Genomic DNA, 20,242 nt, shown 5'->3' on the forward strand with positions numbered 1-20,242 from the left:
GAAGTCTTTGTCTAGAAATGTGTGGTTATACTTATGTTCAGTGAGCCCTCAAATACATGTTCCGCTTTGCCAATCAAGGAGTGACATCTGATCATTTTGCCAAGCGTAGGCTATGATATCGCGGCACGACGAACAGCCCGGACACGTCCGGCTTGTTTTTCGCCACTGCTTTTTAGTCAATGCGTTCATTCCTACGGTGGATTGAAGGTAAAAGCGTGAGCCGCTTGCCCAAAGTTTTGAAGTCAAAATGCGCACGCCAACTATCGCTGGGTGCTTTCGCTTAGCTGCAGCTGCACTTCTGACTCTCGAACACTAAAGATAGTGAGAACAAATGCCCACCTGACCGCTTGTAGCCTTGGAGCACCGAAAAGTCAACAGACACCTCAGTATACATGGTTCTGCGAGAACTTCTTTCATAGATGCAATATCTTCAAAACTTTGGACAAAGCGGTACGTTCGAAAAGCTCGCGTTTTCGAGCTATACTCCAAAAGCGCGACTGATACAAGGGCACACAAAGACACAAATACCACTAAACAAGCTCTTGTTCTGTGATATTTGTGACTCTAAGTGTCCTTGTATCAGTCACGCTGTTTGAGCGTAGTTCTGAAGATGAACAAACTAGTCCTCACCAAGATGTTACTAAAGCGTTTTTTGAACATTGATTTTACACGACGCGGCACCTATTGAACATTAACACCAATTGAAGCCCTATTGACAGGACACGACACAGCACTCGTGTCACGTCTTCCCTCGTCTAGATGAATTCATATATTTCTTTGCGCTGTTACCCCACATCTTGATATGAACGAACTCAACAGCGTACAGACATATTATATAGGTGTTCACAAGAGTGGTGCACGCTTGTGAACACCTATATAATATGTTTGTACGCCATGAACTGTACACTTGAGAACCCACCTTGGTATCGTGGAGTATGAGCAGAGGCGAGAGCATCACGGGCGCCAAGAGTGCCAGGATGCGCCGCCAGTGACAGCGCACGAACCAGAAAACGCGCTTGGTAGCCAGCAGGCAGTCGCCACTTTTTCCCGCCATGCCGTCGGTAGGGGGTGGCGCCGGAGACGAAGATCCTTGACGAGCTGTTTTGATATCCTCGTCGGCCGCACAGCCGGCGTGATGGTCTCGAGAGCGAACGAACTGCACTTGTGTCACGTCAGTCGCGGAAAGCCTCAGGGACTCGCCTCCGACACAACTTGCACCCGGGTCCGTGTGATCGGCGTCATCGCACTGGTTCGCTGGGCTGTACCACGGCTGCTTGATGCGCAGGCGACGCTGCACGTAGGACAACATCGAAAGTTTGTAGTCAGCAGCAAACGTTGCCGTCGGTCGCTTCTAAAGCGAGATGTTTTTTAGGTCGGCCACAATCTCTGCAACGGACACACGTCGTCCGAGCTGCTTCCACCCCCGCAAGAAGTGACGTCAAAGTGCCAAGCCTGCTAAACAGAAAGATGGCACTTCCCTGCAGCAATCTCAACTCTTGGCACGTCAGAAAGATGGATCACTGCAGCCTCAGCTAGTTTTCCACACAAAAGCGCGAGACACGGCACGTTCCCTCACCGGCCAGGGTCAAAATTGACAAGCTCGCTATCCGCACAAGCTGACGTGCATTCGCTCGCTGGCTACACACGGTGCGCACTTATAGGTAATACAGCAAGTGACAGTGGATAAAGACCTCCCCGTAGCAGCCAGCTTCGGCGACAGCCGCAGTGTGTGTGTAAAATTGCGCGTGCACCGCGAACGCGGGGAACTGGGCTTCCTCCGGGGCAGACGGCTTGCCGAGACAAGGCGAGCCACTGCAGAGTAACCGAGTGCGTGCATTCAGGTCACGTGTCTACGCGATCGCCGATGGCATGTACAGGTGGAAGCGAGGCGGCTGCCCTCGGCACACTGGCGAGCTGGGACTTCCTTGATAGATTACTCCGCCCACCTGTCGTAATTACGGCGGCAATTCGGTGTTGTTGCTTTATCACGTTTCCTCACTGACGTGCTTTTGTACAAGCGTATAGCTCGCTTGGAACAAAGCAACAGAAGTAAACAGAGAGCACCAGAAAACAAAACGGACAAGACAGAGGAGACAGCACACGCGACATCTGAGTATCACCCCTCAGCGATGTCGAAGGACAATTGTAGGAATAGTTGTAACTACTCCGCCTGACTGACTGATAAAGCGAACTAAATCCCTGTAGTGTAACACGGCAATGGTAAAATGCGTGCTGCAGTAGAAAAAGCCCTACTGTAGCTGCAAACTTTGTTGCAAGGGAAAGAAAATTATAGATGGAAGAAGAGGTTGATTTTCAAAGTACTTAGTAATTATAAAGTCAATGGCTTTCAGGTTCAGTACTCTCTTAACACCCCGGGTCACTCCACATAGCATTTCATCGGAGGAGGAGAGGATGATATAAACGTTCGAGAAGACGTAAAGGGGAGTACATATATATATATATATATATATATATATATATATATATATATATATATATCGAAGAGGCGGACATTACTTGCACAAAAAATTGAAATGCATAATCGAATAATTAACAGAAATCCGCTAATTAAGTTTTTAACTAATTACCTGACGGCCCATATTGCAATTTACAAATTGTAGCCGTGGAGTTCGCAAGGCGGATCCACTTGGAACGAATTCTCGGGATGACACCAGTTTCGAGATATTAATTCCCGAACTTTGCGGAGAAATGCACTGGCGTTCCAGTTAGGTTCTTAACAAAACGTCGCTGCATGCACTGAAGCACAAAATTAACTGGAACGCCAATGCATTTATCCGCAAAGTTTGGGAAACAATATCTCGAAACTGGTGCCATCTTGAGAAATAATTCTAAGTGGATCCGCCTTGCGAACTCCACGGCTACAACTTGTAAATTACAATATGGGCCATCAGGTAATTACTTAAAAACCTAATTAGTGATTTTTTGTTAATTAGCCGATTATGCATTTCAAATTTTGTGCACGTAATGGCCGCCTCTTCGAGTAGACCAGCTCATTAACTAGAATTGGGCTATCTGCCATAGGCAACCTTAAATAAAATGTAAAAGTGTTCGCTGAAACACCCTGTATATATATATATATATATATATATATATATATATATATATATATATATAATTACTTTTTTGTTTTTGCTGCGTAAAGCTAGCCGGCGGAATCATTCTTGCGCTTGTGTTTCTGTGCTACTTAACCATCTCATACATTTTATGTGCAGTACTCGTCGTTTACACATAGAGCTGCGGACTTTCTTTTTTGTGTGTGCATTCTTTTATAACAGACCTCCGGCTTCGCATGGAGTCTATTATATAGCTGTAACGAGGAAATTAAGAACACATGTCGGAATAGGCCATATTTTTTCGTTTCCTTATTGCTCTTTTTAAACTCTTGGGACAATTCAAAAAAATTCCTCTGAGCCTCAGCAACTAGGGATTAGGGATGCACAATACGCTGGAGGAAATATCCGATGCACAAGAAAGAGCCCAGTTCTTTAGACTCTCTACCACGTGATCAGGAAGACAGAGGCTCAAACAAATTGGTATACCAATTACAGCAATAGATAATAATCATAGAGAAATTCCCAAAGATCTGTGGAAGAATATCACAGTCATGCCTGTTCCAAGGAATGTTCACCCAATTCATAACGTCGGCAGAAGGCAAGCTAGAGCCAAAGCCCTGCTAGAGAAAGCTCAAAATCAGACTGAAGAATGCTCGTTCGTCGACGCGGCTTTCATGTCCAATAGACGAGCATTCACAGCAGTCCTTCTGAACGGCAAAGGTGAAGTCGTCAACTCGGCTTCCATGTACACCACGCAACCAGACATTGCAGAACAAGTAGCCATCGCATTGGCACTTTTAGACCAAAAGAGATTCAGGATCCACAGCGATTCTAGGGCAGCCCTCCGAGCATTCGCCAAAAGAGTCATCTCTAGACAGGCCCTGGCAATTCTCGACGGAAAGGTCTTCAAACCCCGCACGATCATCTGGTTTCCTGCTCATATGGGAGAAATCAACGGTGCTCCCGTGAACCTCAACGAATCTGCCCATAATGCTGCACGAGGACTTGCCAATCGTGCAGCCACAAGGCAAGAAGATGCTGAGGTTCCTGATTGCAAGGACCACCTCCTCACGTACAACGAGCTAACCAAGCACTTCTACCTACAACGCAGGGTCTTCCCCCCTCCGCACAGTAAACTGAATAGAGCTCAGGTCATTACGCTGATGCTCTTACACACGAGAACTTATCCGAACCCTCTATTAATCAACAAGATCTATCCGGAGATCTCTACTTCTACAACATGCGATAAATGTAACGACACCATAGATCTTAGTCATATACCCTGGCGTTACTCCACGTTACGTAGCGACAAGGACAACACTGAAGAACGGTGGGGCGCAGCTCTACGCAGTCTCACATTAGATTAACAGTCAGAACAGCTATGGGCAGTCCAACGGGCCCGCGAAGCGGCCGATAGGCTAGGCCTTTCGGTCCCAACGTGGGAGCGGCCCGATTCGGGCTAGGAAACTAGCGCGACCCAATGGACCATAATAAAGGTTTTCCATCCATTCATCCATCCATCTGAGCCTCAGCATCTTTACCTCTATCATTATTGCAGCGCAGCTCAGCAAGCTAACAGTAGACGTCAAATCGCCATGTTTTATGCTGGGGGAGCCGTAATAAATGGCACAGTTCTGCGGCCTTTCTGCACAGGCCACATAGTTGCAAATTTTGAGAACGTCCGTCGAAACGCGCGTGTACAGTATGGCATAAATGGCGTAAAAATGCAGCTACACTACATCAGACTGCAAACCACAAACACCGCTAATACTATCACCCAGAGGGTTTTGTAACGTGCTTACCTAGACAGGAATTCCACGGTCAGACGGGGCTTATCAATGAAGCCATTGCCGTTATGGTTTCGCAACAGCGGCAATCTGCCTCCGACGACGGTGCGTGCGCGTGTGAATCGCCACCATAACGAGCGTGGACTGGTAATATAGGCCTCTGTACGCAATGGCGTGACACTCACATGTAACACGCCATAGGGGCCATGCAGTTATACTGCCAAGTGAACGGTCTCCACAACAGTAGGTTGCGGAATAACGGCGCTGTAAACAGCTGGGTTGCACCTGGATGACTCGCTTGACATCAGCGTCACCCACACTCATGCAAGGCATCCGGAAACAGGTTATCGAAAAACTTTTAAGGTCAGGGGCATACAGCAAAGCTTCGCTTAAAGAGGCGGTTATTAATTCATATGCTTCCCTTTCCCACTCCAATGCACACGCCAGAGTGGAAACTGTAGCAGTTTGTCACAAAAAATAAAAATATAAAGCTGCATGCGTCCCACGAACTGTGAACTTGCCAACAAACGTTTCTGTTGAACAGAGCCCAGTTGTCAAGCCATTACATTGATCATTAAAAATACTGGACACTCGGATCATGAAAGAGCATTTGTTGTTGACTGTTGGATCAAGAACACGTTAATCAGTTGACAAAAAATACATTTCACCATTACATCGCTGCTCCTGCTAGTTTAGAGAAATTATTAAAAAAGTTCACTTTGTATGGATTCGGCTACACAAATCTACACAGAAAACTTCAAGTGCCCTAACTCATTTATTCTCCCTGTCACATCGAATAAGCATGAGTAAAATAATACAAACTTACTTGAATTGTACCAAAAGCACTTTAAACTTTACTTTCTTTACAGTGTGGGGCCTTTATGGTAATAAAGTGATAAGCGAAAATGAAGTGTGGTTTGTGCTATGCAGTGTGATTTTCTATACTAATATTTCCAGCGTACTGTCAGTGTAACTTGGTAGAATAGCTTTATTAACAGCAAATCACTAACAAATAACGTCGATAACAAATAACGTGTTACAAGGCAATCGTCCCGCACTTAGACTGAAGAGTATTCGTGCCCACGAAGAAAGGGACTCTGAGAACCCACTAGTTTTATCACAAGGCACTATCGCCACGTGTGCAAGCCGATAAAACACGAAAAACAATACGTCTACGTTCCAGGGCACCTTCAGAAGCGGCTGTGTACAGTGAGTGAAAAAATCGGGGTCACTACGCTTACACAACTCTGACATAAAAGAGTTGTATATCACTGACGTCAACCGGAGGCTTTCGGTTTATGGACAACATTTGGATAACATGCCGTTCAGATTTCTTCATTAGTCCCGTTTTACATTGTGCTCCCGTTTCACTATGCTTTACCAACTAGCAACCAACTATACTGAAGGTGGACATTACATTTTGAAAAAGAAATGTATTCAATACGTAACTGAAAGTTATACCCCTTTACCTAGTATCGCACACAGTGAGTATCCTGAAATTGCCACACACGTCGGTCTGACCTTTTTCCAAAGTGGGTGTCAGCGGTTAGTCGTGCCCGATTGGAAAGAGTACAGACGGATGCGTGGCATTATCGGGCTGTTCCCAGCCGGAAAATTAGTGAGGACGATCAACCAATGGAAAGCAACTCTTACGAAGAAAAAAAATTGTGATTTGGACCTTGGAGTAGTAGCCGAGTTGTGTTGCTGGAATAAGGTTTCTAGCATTCTAGTTTTTTTTTTCGAGAACCTGGGATGATTGAGCACACTTAGGTGGAAAGCTGCAGGGTTACAAGCTAACGCCACAAGGAGGATTTGTCCTCAGTTTTTGTGTTGTACTTTTTGTACTTAGTGGTTATTCTACCATCGATTATCGGGCACCCCTTAACGTTGCACAAGGTAAAATTGTTTTCACAGATGGATCCTGTTTTTTCAACGTGAAGTCACTGGAAATTAATGCATTGATGCTGTACTTCCACGTCCTGACATCAGTATTGTATACTCTGTATTCTTTGCTAACAAGGTTTTTTTACTTCCGCGATGCGCGAACGGGTTATTGGATGCACATAGGGCTACTGGAAAGGATGTGCGTCTGGCGTTATTGAAGTTTCGGCCATCGGGGTGAGGCAGGTCTTTCTGTTCGCAGGTGCATTTAAGGCAGCGACCCAATACACATTTCACACTCTGCGGGATCTATTCACAGGGGTCATGCAGTTATATTGCCAAGAAAACGGTCTCGACTGTGGGATCGTAGAATAACGGCGCTGTAAACAGCTAGGTTAATCCTCTTGACATAATCAATTCACTCGCTTGACACTCGCGCAAAGCATTAAGAAACAGGCTGTTGGGAAAACTTTAAAATAAGTGGCATACATTAACGGTTCCCTTAAAGCGGAGGTTGTAAATTCAGATTTGTTTATCCGTGTTCCACTATACTTAATCACGCCATAACGGAAACACTAACATTCTATCAGAAAAAGATAAATACATGCATCTGCGTGTTTCCCGTGAACTGTGAGCACCCCAAAAATTATTTTGTTGAATGTTGCCAATTGTCTATAACTGATTACCAAGAAGAGCCAACGGTGAAGTATATTTCACCGTTGTGTGTGTGCGCCTTCGCGCACGCGCACGCGCGCGTGCCTGAACACACACACACACGCGCACTGTACACGCCCACTGCTAGAAACTAGGTGGCTTATTTTTACCTGCGCGTTTCAGCATGTCGTACTGTTGGAACGGAATAAGGTCCCATTTCATGCAGGATGAGACGTAGCATAATAGCGTAGCGTCAAACTTTGCAGTTGCGCATCGAACAATTGTCGACCTGCTTGATTAACTTGAGACGAGCCTGACTACTTTACGAGTTACGGAAGGCGACGAGCCAACAACAAACAATTCTTACGAATGCATTTTGAACCTGGAGTAGTAGCCGAAACATGTTACTAGGATGTGGTTTCTAGCGCACTTTGCATTGTTTCTTTGTGTCGGCAGTCTCAGATAAAAAACATTTAGCTGGATAACTATAAGACGACGGGCTGCCGTCATCTGGAAGCGGGTCTGTCCTCAGTTGTTTCCTACTGATTAATCAATCTATCGTTACTCTTGAGATTACATGCGCTTGCGCAAAATTGAAATGTTTTAGCCTGCGCAGACAAATTCCGTCTTGCAACGAAAAGGAGTATTGTCACTGGAATGTCGGTACGAAGATACCTCGACGTCTTGACATCATTCGTATTTACTCAATATCCCACGTCAGCAAGGCATCTGACCTTTGCGACGTGCAAAACTAGCTACCAGTCTGTGGTTGGTGCAACCTTCGCCACAGCTTTGAGGCAGATCTTCCCGCTCGCAGCTGCTTTCAAGAAATGTATACTGTCGACATCATTCACCCCACTAGACCACTACAAACGTTTGTTACAGAAGTTCTGTTGTGGCCCTGGCACGCGTTCCTTCCTTTTATTGCTACGCTTGCAATAAGTTAGAACTATGGCTGCTGACAAGATCATCAATCAGCATGAGGCTGCTCACAGTCGTGAGGCAGAGCCGGCTCCAATACAGGCCAAGCAGGTCGAAGCAGGCAGGCTTTTCGGCTTGACTGACTGCGAATGCAATATACATATATCATGCTGTCTTTCGGGAGCGACTTGCTACACTGCCAACGTCTGTCACCCAACATTTCTCGTTTCTTTTCTCCTATTTTTACTCCTCCTTCACAGAAATAGACCGTGGGTCGGGGAGCAGACTGGAAATACCAGACAGAATCCGTGTGCTATTTAGGCTCACTTAGGAAAGAATCTGTCGCGGGCTTCTTGAGAAAAATGAGCAGCCAGTCGCGGCTTGTGCTTTCATTTGTCGCAGCCTTCCTGTTTCGTGAGCAAACGCACTGACTAGATTGTCAAACTTCAACCTTTCGACAGACCAACACAATCTGTGGTACCGTCGTGACGGTGGCTCTGGCAGTAACGAGGTTAAGTAGATGAGCAATATTAGTTATATAAAACAAGCAAGAGACTTTGAAGCGGCTGCCGCCTAATCCGTATATAAATCTGTTACAACTTCGCACGACCGCACCGTCAATGTAACGCGTGCTGCAGAAAGGCCGACTAGGCGCGCAGCTATACGCTAACCTTGCACGGCGGACCTAGGGCTTGTACGTGTCGATGATACTACGGAAAATTTCTTGTTCATGGCTTCAACATTGGAGCTTTAACTTTTATTATGTAATGTATGTACGTCAACCGTGCGACCATGCACCCCCAATATATAATTTTGAGGCTGTTATGGAAAATGATTAAAATATTTTCATGTTTATAGCGTTTTCGGTAGGCTGATTGCGAATTCATTTGTTGTCATGTCACCTTCCAGCGTATGCGAGCTCAGTATTCATTCTGGCTAAATCCGTGGAGCACATAGCCTGCGGGGAGTTTCCTGCATGGTCCGTTCATTCAAACTCACTAAGGCAGGCTCAAGCGTGAGTTTGCGTCTGGGTGAGCACAGTTGCGTCCGAGCGGGCATGGACTTGAATGTTAGCGAGTCAAGCATAAATGTGTGTTTGCCTGACTGCGAGAGAGAGAGCGATAATTCTTTATGGTAGAAAAGCTGAGAGGTTGGCCTGAATCAAAGTTCTGATCTGCTACTCAGGATTGAGGAAGGGAGATGGGAGTAAAAAGACAGAGAGGGAGAGAGGTGTTGATGGTGAGGGTGAGGATGGTGGTGATTGAACTTGAATAACAAATTACTCTTCAAAGTCTCAAATTGAGACTGCTCTCGTGCAAGAATTAAATGACAGTCTTAATAACACCACGCCGACAAGAATCCGGCCAAGGTGCCAATAGAACCGTTTCAGACAAAGATTGATTGGTAAACTTGAACAAATGTACGAATGATTGTCTTAGCACAGCATATCGTGGCCAAATGCACAGGACGTGTCCTGTTGACTGGCTGAATAGTTTACATAAACGCAAGCAAACTTGAAATTTGTTCAAAATGCAAATTTGTTTCGTTAGTGAGTCTGAATAGCTTTATGTGTGTTTTGCCACTATGTGGCCATGGAAGATCTTGGTAACTGACAGCATGTACGGGTCATGTGGCCTTGAGCGCGAGAGAGAGTACATTAATTCACCGTTACACCTATGTATAGCAAAAGCTTGCAAACAGCCCTCGAAGTAGGAAACACGGATGGCAAGTCAGGAAAGTCACAGAAAGGCTTGCAGATTTCATCTTTGACTGGATTGTCCAGAGTTCTAGAGCCAACAACAAACTCGCAGCGACACATTTTAATGAAGAACTTACGTTTGATACAAGGGCTGTGACGGAGCTCCTACGTAATGTTCCTGCGTTGAATTAGGTTCACGTAAAAAAACAGCATGTACTAGAAGCCTCTCTCCCTCATAAGGCCATGTGTGCAGGTTCAGAACGTGAATCAAGAGTCCACCGATTTACTTTTTTTTTACATTGTAAACAGAACGTTGGGAGCAGAAGACAAATTCAGAGAAAAGCTTTGTGAATTTTTCTGATGAACTGAAGTTTCTGTTTACTCGCACAACGCTGCATCATATTAACGATGGTTTGGGACAATTTAGGCGCCAACACTTTTGTTTACTTTTAGGTGTGGGGCTCGACATGCGGAACTCTTGAATGTAGCGCCTCTAAGGTATTAATGGCGGTTTTCGTGAGTCTGTCAGTGAAAGCTGCAGCTCGCGTATTCGGGTACAATGCGCTATGGCACGCCATACAACTTTTTACAATTCTCTGAATTTATGCGTGGTCTTATGTCGTTGGAAAATGACCAGGGCACTAAGGATCGATACATGACTGAAATTTATAAGGAAAATTTAATGACGAAGTGACACCACTGCTTCTGGGAATAGTCGAATGTCACTGGGGGTATTCCAATAAGATTCGCTTTAAAAAAATCTTCCTTTCATGACGTGTGTCTCGGGATCCTCCTAGTGACTCATGTACACAACTATTTTTGACCTGCTTGCTAGTTATTCGCTCCTTTCAAGGACAAAAAGGCGAGTCTGATAAACGCCGAGCTTGCACTTTTATGAATGAAGGAACATCGAGTAGGAAGCAGCTTAATGGAAGCGGGCAAGACTTTGTTCTGTGGGGTTATCGGTAACGGCGACCCACACGTTACTATCCTCCATATACGCTTTTCTGCCAGACGAAAACAGATATGGGCGGCTGCTGGAAACGCCATATCAGTCAGCCCTCCTGAAGATAAAGATAGGCATTGTGCTACGCGATTCGCAGGAATGCCGATGAAGGCAAGCAGTTCATAGTTCACCGCTCTCTGTTTCGGAATGCTACATGGCTCTGGGTTTCCACGTCGGCAGTGAGAAAAATGGCATGTGCACGTTTCCCAGAGAAAGTTTCGCAGCCTTTAAAAAGATATCATTGAAATCGCGAAAGACGCTTCAGAGGTTATCGAAACTAAAAACAAAATTGAAAATGTGTTGGTCAAGGAGTTCTCTTTCGTTATTCATGGGTTGCTGTGGAGAGGTTGAGGTAGCGAGTACCTCGGCTACTCCATTTTTCAATGTTCTACAGCAATGAATGAATGAATGAATAATGACAGTGAAACTAATAAGGATAATAAGAACGCAACACGGAGTTCACTCAATACCTAACGTCTGTTTATGCCACTAACCCAATGAGATATACACCTCATCCATTGGTGCAAGAGTCATCTTCGTACTAAATAGACGGTAGGTCTAAACACACAGCTCGGTTCAAGTTTAGTCTACAGTAACGTCCACAAGCGTTGATCTAACTATGTGTCAGTTAAAAAGTATTTTAAGATGATGTTCCTTTTGCAGCAGATGACTCGCTGACCATCACCATGGTCTAAGTAATTTTGTTTTGTTTTGTAAAGGGGCGCTTGTCCAATCTTTCTAGTTTTTTCGTTAACGTAATTCTTTCTACGGAGTATTTTGGGAACTCAAGAAGGACGTGGAGTCATTCACTGTACAAAGCAGTTAGCTTGAAAAAGCTCCCATCGTTTGATCCGCATCTTTCTCTGCTTGCGCACGGGCTTCGTTTTCACTGTGGCATTCGTGGTACACTCTGACTCGGTACTATTCTCTCCTAGCTTTTTGCACAATATTTGTCTTCAACTGGCTTTAAATTACTCCAACACGGTACATAATTACGCCAATTAGGATTCTCCTACATCGAAAATATTCAATTCATATCTTTAGATGTCCGACTCTCCAGATCGTTCCTCGGCATCCCTTCAGTTCACACGGGACGACAACTCAAGGTTGCCGAAATGAGCTTGACATTATTTCAATTCTAGAAAATTATGCCAATTACAATTTCTCTCACCTCCTTGCAAATTGCAAGTTAGTGTCTTCGGTAAGAAACAAAATCCGGTTTGGCTCTGATTACGATAAACACTATTCTAGCGGAAATAGATCGGGAGGAGCAAATATATGATGCCGGGACACCAGTAAACATTCTTGGATAGTGTATAGCGCGTATCTGGTCTCAATCTCTCCACAGCCCCAAGTTGTCGGCACGTGCGTGACTTTAAGTTACTTTCCTTACGTAGAGACCAAGCCAGTTTCCTGGGAAATAACTGCTCATAGCGGTAAAACTCACAGCGGAAAGCATGGTGTCAGGCAGCTATAGCTTCGGCAAGCCAACCACCTCTGACCACACCCCCTTCGCACTTTCGGCCTCCATTCAAGGCCCACCAGACCGCTAATTATTGGTATTTCTGCTCTGCACAAGGTCGACAGGCCATAAAAGGCGTTACAAGATTTTAGTGGCTCCCAATCGGGTCCGGCTCTCTGCGGTCAAGATACAAAGCGCCCGACGCGCCTAGGAGCTTTCGCTTGTCTTCTACTTGATGAGGTTCGTCTTCCCATCGGCAGTCCTTCGTATTGATGCGAATGGAATTCTTCGAGAATTTCACACACTTTTCCGTGTGTCCATCCATATCTAACCTCTTTCATGGCATCTTGGACCACTCACTGGGTATGTGCGAGATAGATTGGATCATTAGGCATGTACACTAGCTATGTGAACAGTCTTGACCAGTCGTCCAGAACGGGCAGTATCTACCACTGGGTATAGGTACCCGGATGGACAAGCAGAACAAGAGGCAAGAAGTGAAGAAGTTGGCAACAAAAAATCGAAAAAGTCGGCTACATAGAAGTGGGAAAGGCGGCATCAAAAGCAGCCGAATGTGCAGATGAAAGTGATGTGAGCAGAATAGTACCAGGGCGTGCACTTATCGAGGAGCGTTGAGTTACAGAGATGCGGAGAAGATGTCGGTAACACAAAATTGAAGAAGTCGGCTACACAGATGTGACGAATTTAGCAATACGGTGTGTCGCTACACTGTTTCGATGCTAATCGTATTAGCGCCAATATTCATCGTGAGATGGGTACATTCCTCTTAGTGATACGCGGGTGAAGAAATGTGATTTTATGCTTTGCGCATGACGGTTATGGTTGCTTCCAGTGACATGTACAAGTGTGCTCGGGTGACGACAGAGTGTGGCCACGAAAACCATTTAGAAAGAGAGCCAACGCATGGGCTCGTGGTAGCTTTTAGTGACTGAGAGAGCGCGTAAGTGGGTCAGAGATGGTCAGCCAAGAGACGGGTGCCTTTATAAACGACACTGTAGCCTCTCCTCCCACCCTCCCCCCTCCACGCATTTGCACCCCATTACCACCTGACGAAATAAAAGCAAAAATAGAGTCGGGAATAAACTTACAGCACCAACATCACGATACGTAAGTGAAACTTCCTCGAGCGCTAGTTGTTCAGATGAAGTCAAAACACAACCATGCTTCACACGCACCTATAATTTAGCCGCGGAGAGTCTGAAATTTTACGTTCGCACTCTTGCAATTCAGCTATGATTTCCGCGGTAACAGTTGGCCATTAACGACAATGCAGCCTTGTACGGGCGTCCACACATTAGTTTTCAAAGCCTTGAAACTCTTTTCCATAGCAGGTTTTAAATATCGCTTAAGCCGTTTGTCTAAAAAATGCATGCCTACATGTTTTCTCCGTCTGACGAGCTCGCTTTTGAAATCGCTGGCAGTGTGTTGTATGTTAGCGTGTAAATTTTATTTACACATACTGCTGTCTCTATACGAGACATAGCGGGGTGGGTCAGTGCAAAAAAGTTGAAAATACATGAACACGTTTACAAACATGTAATATGATCACGAAACAAGAAAAAAAAAAGGCATGCATAAAATAATACTGTACAGTATACTTCAGCAATTCCTCACAAAACTGACCAATGGGCACCTTTGTTATAGATCCATCAAGATTATTCTACATATCACTTGTTGACGGAAGGAATGAAAATTTAAAGCAATCCAGTTGCGACCTGAGCGAGAAAATGTTTAACGAGTCTGTGCGCATAGTTATGCGCAGAGCTAGTGGCAAAAAAATATAGCCACATCAATATGAGAAGATGAAAAAACTATTTTATGAAGCATGACACGGGCTTTCAGATGTGCGTCTCTGAGCGAGTGACTGAAGAGATAATAGCTGAGAATGCGAGGAGTGTGAGAAATGGCTATTGTACCTGCCATATATGAATCTTATAGCTTTTTTCTGCACGGATTCAAGCTTGTCTATGTCATAATGATGGCGGGGAGACCAAATGAATTAGAGAACCATACTCAAGAACAGGTAAACCAAGGAATTTAGAGGCCGTGAGTTTGCAGTGTTCAGTACAATTTTCAGGGCTTTTCATTTACAAGAGCCAATAGCACAAGAACACGTGGTTCAAATGACATATGGTTTGCATTAGTGTATTCTACAGTGCGTTATTCACAAAACAAAGTATCACAAATACATTGTGTCATGTGAATTGCTGCTGTCAGTAGAGCTTTGGGGAGGAAAACGTCCGCACTTTAGACGGGTCGACATATTGCTGCGAAAAGAGGAAATGACCGTCCACGCAGCCGTTAGTACGTCGTAGACATTTATGGCCGCAACCACCCGTACTGCACATACCACACTCCGTTCAGATAAGCCTCGACCTCGCCTTTCATAACTGCATTGTTTTATGAGTGTCCTATCACACTGAGAGTAAGAGAGCCCGTACTACGCTTCTAAGAAAAATGATAATAAGAGAATAAGAGATAGTCAGAGAAAAGAGGAAAAATTGCTAAGTGCCGTAATGTAGGGACTGTTCTTTTACGAACAACAAAATTCGCAAAACGGTCGCGTTAGAGAGCTTGTTAACGTACACGATTAACTAGACACATTGCACTAACAAACGTGAAGGCATGTGTGGCACTTTTAGCAAAAGAAAGTATGGATTGATGCACATCGTAGATTCATGGGGCTGTATTTACTACAGGGAAAATAAATCCTACGTTCCCCCAACGTTCACCTGACGAGGCACCCACGCGCTGCCTCTCCCGATTAGCCAGGCGGTCGCGCCACACTTCGCTCCATTTGCAATGTGCCACACGATACAGATTGTCGGCTACTTCAGGTCGGCATCTTACTGTAAGAGCAGTCTGGTAGTGCGTCGAAGAGTGACTTACTCATACAGCTCAATGTCTTTTTCTCGTTGTGGTCCCTTTAATGAAAAGGTGACCTGAAAAGACATGTTGGGGGGCAAGTTGGTGCTCAGCCATGGCCGTTTAGCGTAGAGCAGACGACACGGGAAAACGTCCGAAGGAAACGCTCTCAGCATCGTCCTGTATATTTCTTGCGGCGTTTTCGTTAAGAATGCAGGGGGTGTTCGAATAGGGAAATTCCCGAATCGAATCGAATACGAATATTCGAGAAAAACTACCTATAGAATATAGAATATAGCATGAATATAGAATTTATTTTTTCACTTTCAAACAAAGCAAAATAGTGAATTTTCAAGAAGCCCGTGTGCTAAAACAAAAATCACGCAGAGTCAACTACAGTTGGCATCTACGTAGATGTCCCTTACGTAGGTGTTTGTTGCTCTGATACCCGGCGACCCAAGTCAGCGTCAAAGAGGTTCATTGGAGAGGGGCATATGTGTCACATCCCCACATGGTCCCAGTGGCTCACAAAAAACGGCCAGATATCGGATGGGTAGTCGTTAGAGAAAACAGTAACAGGTTGAACTCGCCAATAATGCTTCGCATTAAAATAATGGTCACATAGATTATTTGACACATGTATGTAATAGAGTTCGCAGTTTAACGTCCGGACAACTGAGTCCACTTGTGACTAACAACTGCTTTCAGTTATCTGTGGCACCATGACAACGACATTAATGGAACAAGCTGTTGTGTCTGTTGAAAAATAGAAGCGTGATGCTACAACACATCACACAAGGTACGCGAACATGGTGAATCTGGCAAAATAATGAATCGAAACAACAAATTCGTGCATAGGCTGCCTAAAAGCTAGCCATTCTTATTGAATGACTGGAAATGTATGAGGCCCGTGCATGAACTCAGGAACTGGTGCATCTGCGCAACATACACAGTTCTCCCGCAGCAGAATAATTCGAAACAGTCTCCATTTACAGCGATCTCTCTGTCCTCGACACTCCAATATTCGAAAGAAACGAATATTCTGCAATTTCGAATACTGAATTCACGAATCAAATACGAATTGAATAGCAGTGTTGATTCAATTTGCATTCGAAATTTCGAATACTAGCACACCCCGACATAAATGCGAATTAGTGAAGCACACTTTCCTGCATTCGAAATTACAGGCTCCGTATATTTTCTACCCGGCATCTTAATTACTACTACGATATACAGCTTAAGTAATTCGTTCGAGAGCCTTCCACACTGCAGTATAGGCGCCAAAACAGAGCGGGACAATGTATGAGAAAATGCTCTCGTTTCTGTGTTTTACATTTCCTTTGAATGTGACACGTGTCAGCTAGCCCGCGCCAATTCTCTCGGTTGTCTCACGCGGGAGGATAAACACCTGACTCCATGCAGTCTTTTGCGATTGATAGCGAATGCACTTTTCTGCATACCGAGTATTGGCACGCGTATGCCGACGTCGCGAGTGCAGGGTGACGACCTCATGAACACAATCGCATACGCGGGGAATGACTTATTTCTTCCGAGCATATCGAACAAAATGCGATGAGAAAAACTATCAAGTCTCACAGTGCTGAACTTCAAGGTGCATTTTCATCTAGCGGTATACATTATTCTTGGGCGTAAAGTGCCACAGTCCCAAGAGTTGCCTCCGATTGTCGATGCAAAAAAGCGATTTCAGAAGTTTTTGTTACGCAGGTCGACGATCAAATAAATAAACAAATAAATAAAGGGATGATATGCGTAACAGGAAACGTGTCAAGTGTAATTCTTGCATATTGCTACGAAACCATATAAGCGAAATCAGCAATTGGGTTTTTCGGAGAAGAGAGCGGACGCAGCACAAGTTTACTAGTTGAACGCACAACAATTTTACGCCTGGGTACATAGAGAACAAAGCCTTTACAAGGAAGTATTTGAGAAGGGTCGATTGCCAACGATGCACTATAATTTCGGGCAGAGCTTATATTCCAAAAAAACAAAACAAAGTGAGTGCTGATGGTTAATTTTGCAGTAGTAGGCGCTTTTCCACATTTACCTTCATTCTCAAGGGCACCTCTTCTCTTCCAAAGGAGTACGGGATGTACTTTTATTTTTTCATCAGACGAGTGAGCGCATTCCGCCATGGTGTGTGATAGCTTTTTAAAATGCAGGTAAACATGGGACAATCACTGGTTTTGTTCTTCAAGTGTGGTTTGACCAAGAAGACTATTTCTCGGCCGCATATGAAACATCTCTAACAGTTCGCATTTGACCACAGCGATCTAGCTAACTCAATATTTCTGACTTGTTTTCATGGACGTATATTTCTTGCGGAAATTAGCGTCCCCCGTTGCCGTTGATGCCAAAACCAAATCAAAATTTACTCGAGACCTTTCCGTGCCGCAGGGTATTGGGGAACTGACGTCGGGGTTAGCGCAACGGCGATGACCAGATTAGTCCGTGCAAAGCCATCATCCAAGTTCTGATGACTAAAATGGAATAGAGTTGGCACAAAGAATTCTAAAAACAAAAAATAAAGAGCATCTCCGAGGCAAATGTAAAGAGATGTGCAGGTTGTTAACTAAAGTAAATTTGTGCTACTCTTTTGGAAGTTTTACCTTTATCCTTATCTTGTGTTTTTGTACACGATATTTAGGAGATGGTGGTGCCTCTAGGCGGCACCGGCTACTCTTTTTCTCAAGTCAACGTGTGTAATGATAAAAATAAAATTGCTTCAGGTATGTACCATAATCAAACGAGGAGTCGAGCGAGACCGATAACCACACACTGTGTTGCTGGGAATCAAACCTGATAAAATAGACTCTTTTCAGAGTTCAATATCTACGTAATCTGGATTTTGTGGTAGGAAGAAAGAGCACTCGTGATCCTATTTCTTTTTTTTTTTTTTCAAGCTTCTGTTGCCTTTCCGGTCATGCACATTGCGCACATATGACAACACCTTCTTGCACTTCGAGCGTCAAGGGACACAAAGATAGACTATACCACTGAAGCCGGTCGTCAGCAACAGGCTCGGTGGGCCTCGAGGAAGCATGGGCAGAGCACTGGAGTTTGAATTGACCCTTTGGGAGTTCAAGTACAGTAGAAAAAATAAGGAAGCCGAAAATGACATCAACGGAGGGATGGTAATGTCAACTGCAATTTTCATCTAAATTCGGCTGGAATTCTCATTCGAGTACAATCATAAAGACAAAGAAAATAAGGGAGGAAGGAAGAAAGAAAGAAAAAGCGGGGGGTATTAGTACATCGAGTGGTTCGGATTGTAGTTATATACTTTCTTGCTTGTTTTTCAGACGTAATTATTCTTACATTTCCTTGCTCACCGTTAGGCCGTGTCACCGTTGTTAGTGGTCCCCGATTAACACTCGCTCCGAACACTTGAGCGTGGCCGTGCAGTAAACCTTCCCAAGCATCGAGTAGCATTTCACATTGATGCGATTCTGATGCGGAGATTAAGAGGCGCGAGGAATTCTTAACGCTGCGTCCCGCGACAGTCGGATGCCGTGTTTGAAATAGTACAGCAGCACATCTTACTCACAGACGCGCGTTGGCTTCTGCTGTGCGGTCCTCGCCGTCCTCCCAGTTACACGCAGTAATTTCAACTGCTCGTCGAACTCGCTCTGCTTATTGCCGAGTGACGAGCAGTGCCGACTCCAGCGTTGAAACCGCCCTTCACCTGATCCAAGCACAACGCTGCGCCCACGACATCTGTCGCGCCTGCTGAGCGTCGCGGCTTTTGACGCCGATAAATGTACGACCCCACGCTCGAAGTCCGCGCCCCCAAGAGCCGGCGTGGCGCTAACGGGGCTGACGGGGCGCGACAAGGCACGTGAACTTTCGACGTCATCGCAACGTCATCACTCGACGTCAGCGCGAGGAGCGCCCTCTCGAAGAGCGCTCGCGTGTTATAGAGCGATGAGCTGCGTCTCCTCCAGCCTCGCTGGTGGCGTTGCCAAATCTTCAGATTGAAAGCTTCGCCGTGCACTTCTCCATCTAAATGCACGAGGAATTAAGAGATGCTTCAAGATCGTATCTTGCGCAGGCTATTTAGTCACCCATTCCCTCACTACAACGTCACGCCATGTGAAAAAGCCGTTCTGTGAGCTATGACTCGCAGCGATCGCCTATACGTCATACGGGAGTTAATTGCGCGTCACTTCTTGGGACACGCACGGGAATAGTATACAGAGTGAGGGAGGGTGTGGAATGAAACGAGCAGTTTGACAGAGATTCCACTCCCGAAAGAATCTTCAAATGCAAACCAAATGATTTATATCGTTTACATTATGTGGTTCATAAGCTATAACTTTCCAACACTTTCACACATTAACAAAGACGCAGTCTCGCGTAATTTCGAGAGTATCTTTTAACTGTGGGCCATAGCACATCATGTCATTCATTTTTCGTAGTTTCGAAAGTAATGAACTTGCCGCGGTGGCTCAGTCAGCTAAGGCGTTGCGCTGCTGAGCACGAGCGCGGGATCGAATCCCGGCCGCGGCAGACGCATTTCGATGGAGGCGAAAATGCAAAAACGCCCGTGTGCTTGCGTTGTAGTGCACGTTAAAGAACCATATGTGGTCAAAATCAATCCGGAGCCCTCCACTACGGCGTGCCTCATAATCAGAACTGGTTTTGGCACGTAAAACCCCAGAATCAATCAATCAAAGTATTGGTGTTTTCTTCCTCTGTTACTACAAAGAAAAATATTTTGTAGTAAAAGAGATGGATTTGTAGAAATATTTCTAGTAACCAGCTTGGTACAGAGAGTCTACCTTTCGATCTATAAAATGTTTCACTGGTAGCTAGCGCATTATTACATGCTATACACACGTAAACACTCTATCA

At 44.9% G+C, this 20,242-nt stretch overlaps 1 protein-coding gene across 3 annotated transcripts in view; it reads right to left on the reverse strand.

Annotated features, from left to right (window-relative positions):
• The window catches only part of LOC119446657 (solute carrier family 13 member 5-like), a 36,594-nt gene extending 17,421 nt beyond the window's left edge, over positions 1 to 19,173 (reverse strand). For 2 of the 3 annotated variants that reach the window (XR_007466164.1, XM_037711149.2), the window contains exon 1: positions 920 to 1,771. Coding sequence is in view for 2 of the 3 variants with exons in the window: in XM_037711149.2 (XP_037567077.1) it covers positions 920 to 1,309 (390 nt within the window). In the remaining variant the exon portion in view is untranslated. Of the gene's footprint in view, positions 1 to 919; positions 1,772 to 18,935 lie in introns of those variants that run through there. The other variant, XM_049664319.1, reaches the window with a different exon arrangement.
• Between the last annotated feature and the right edge of the window lie 1,069 nt (positions 19,174 to 20,242).

This window comes from Dermacentor silvarum, chromosome 3 (assembly GCF_013339745.2).
Source record: "Dermacentor silvarum isolate Dsil-2018 chromosome 3, BIME_Dsil_1.4, whole genome shotgun sequence".
Classification (NCBI taxonomy): domain Eukaryota; kingdom Metazoa; phylum Arthropoda; class Arachnida; order Ixodida; family Ixodidae; genus Dermacentor; species Dermacentor silvarum.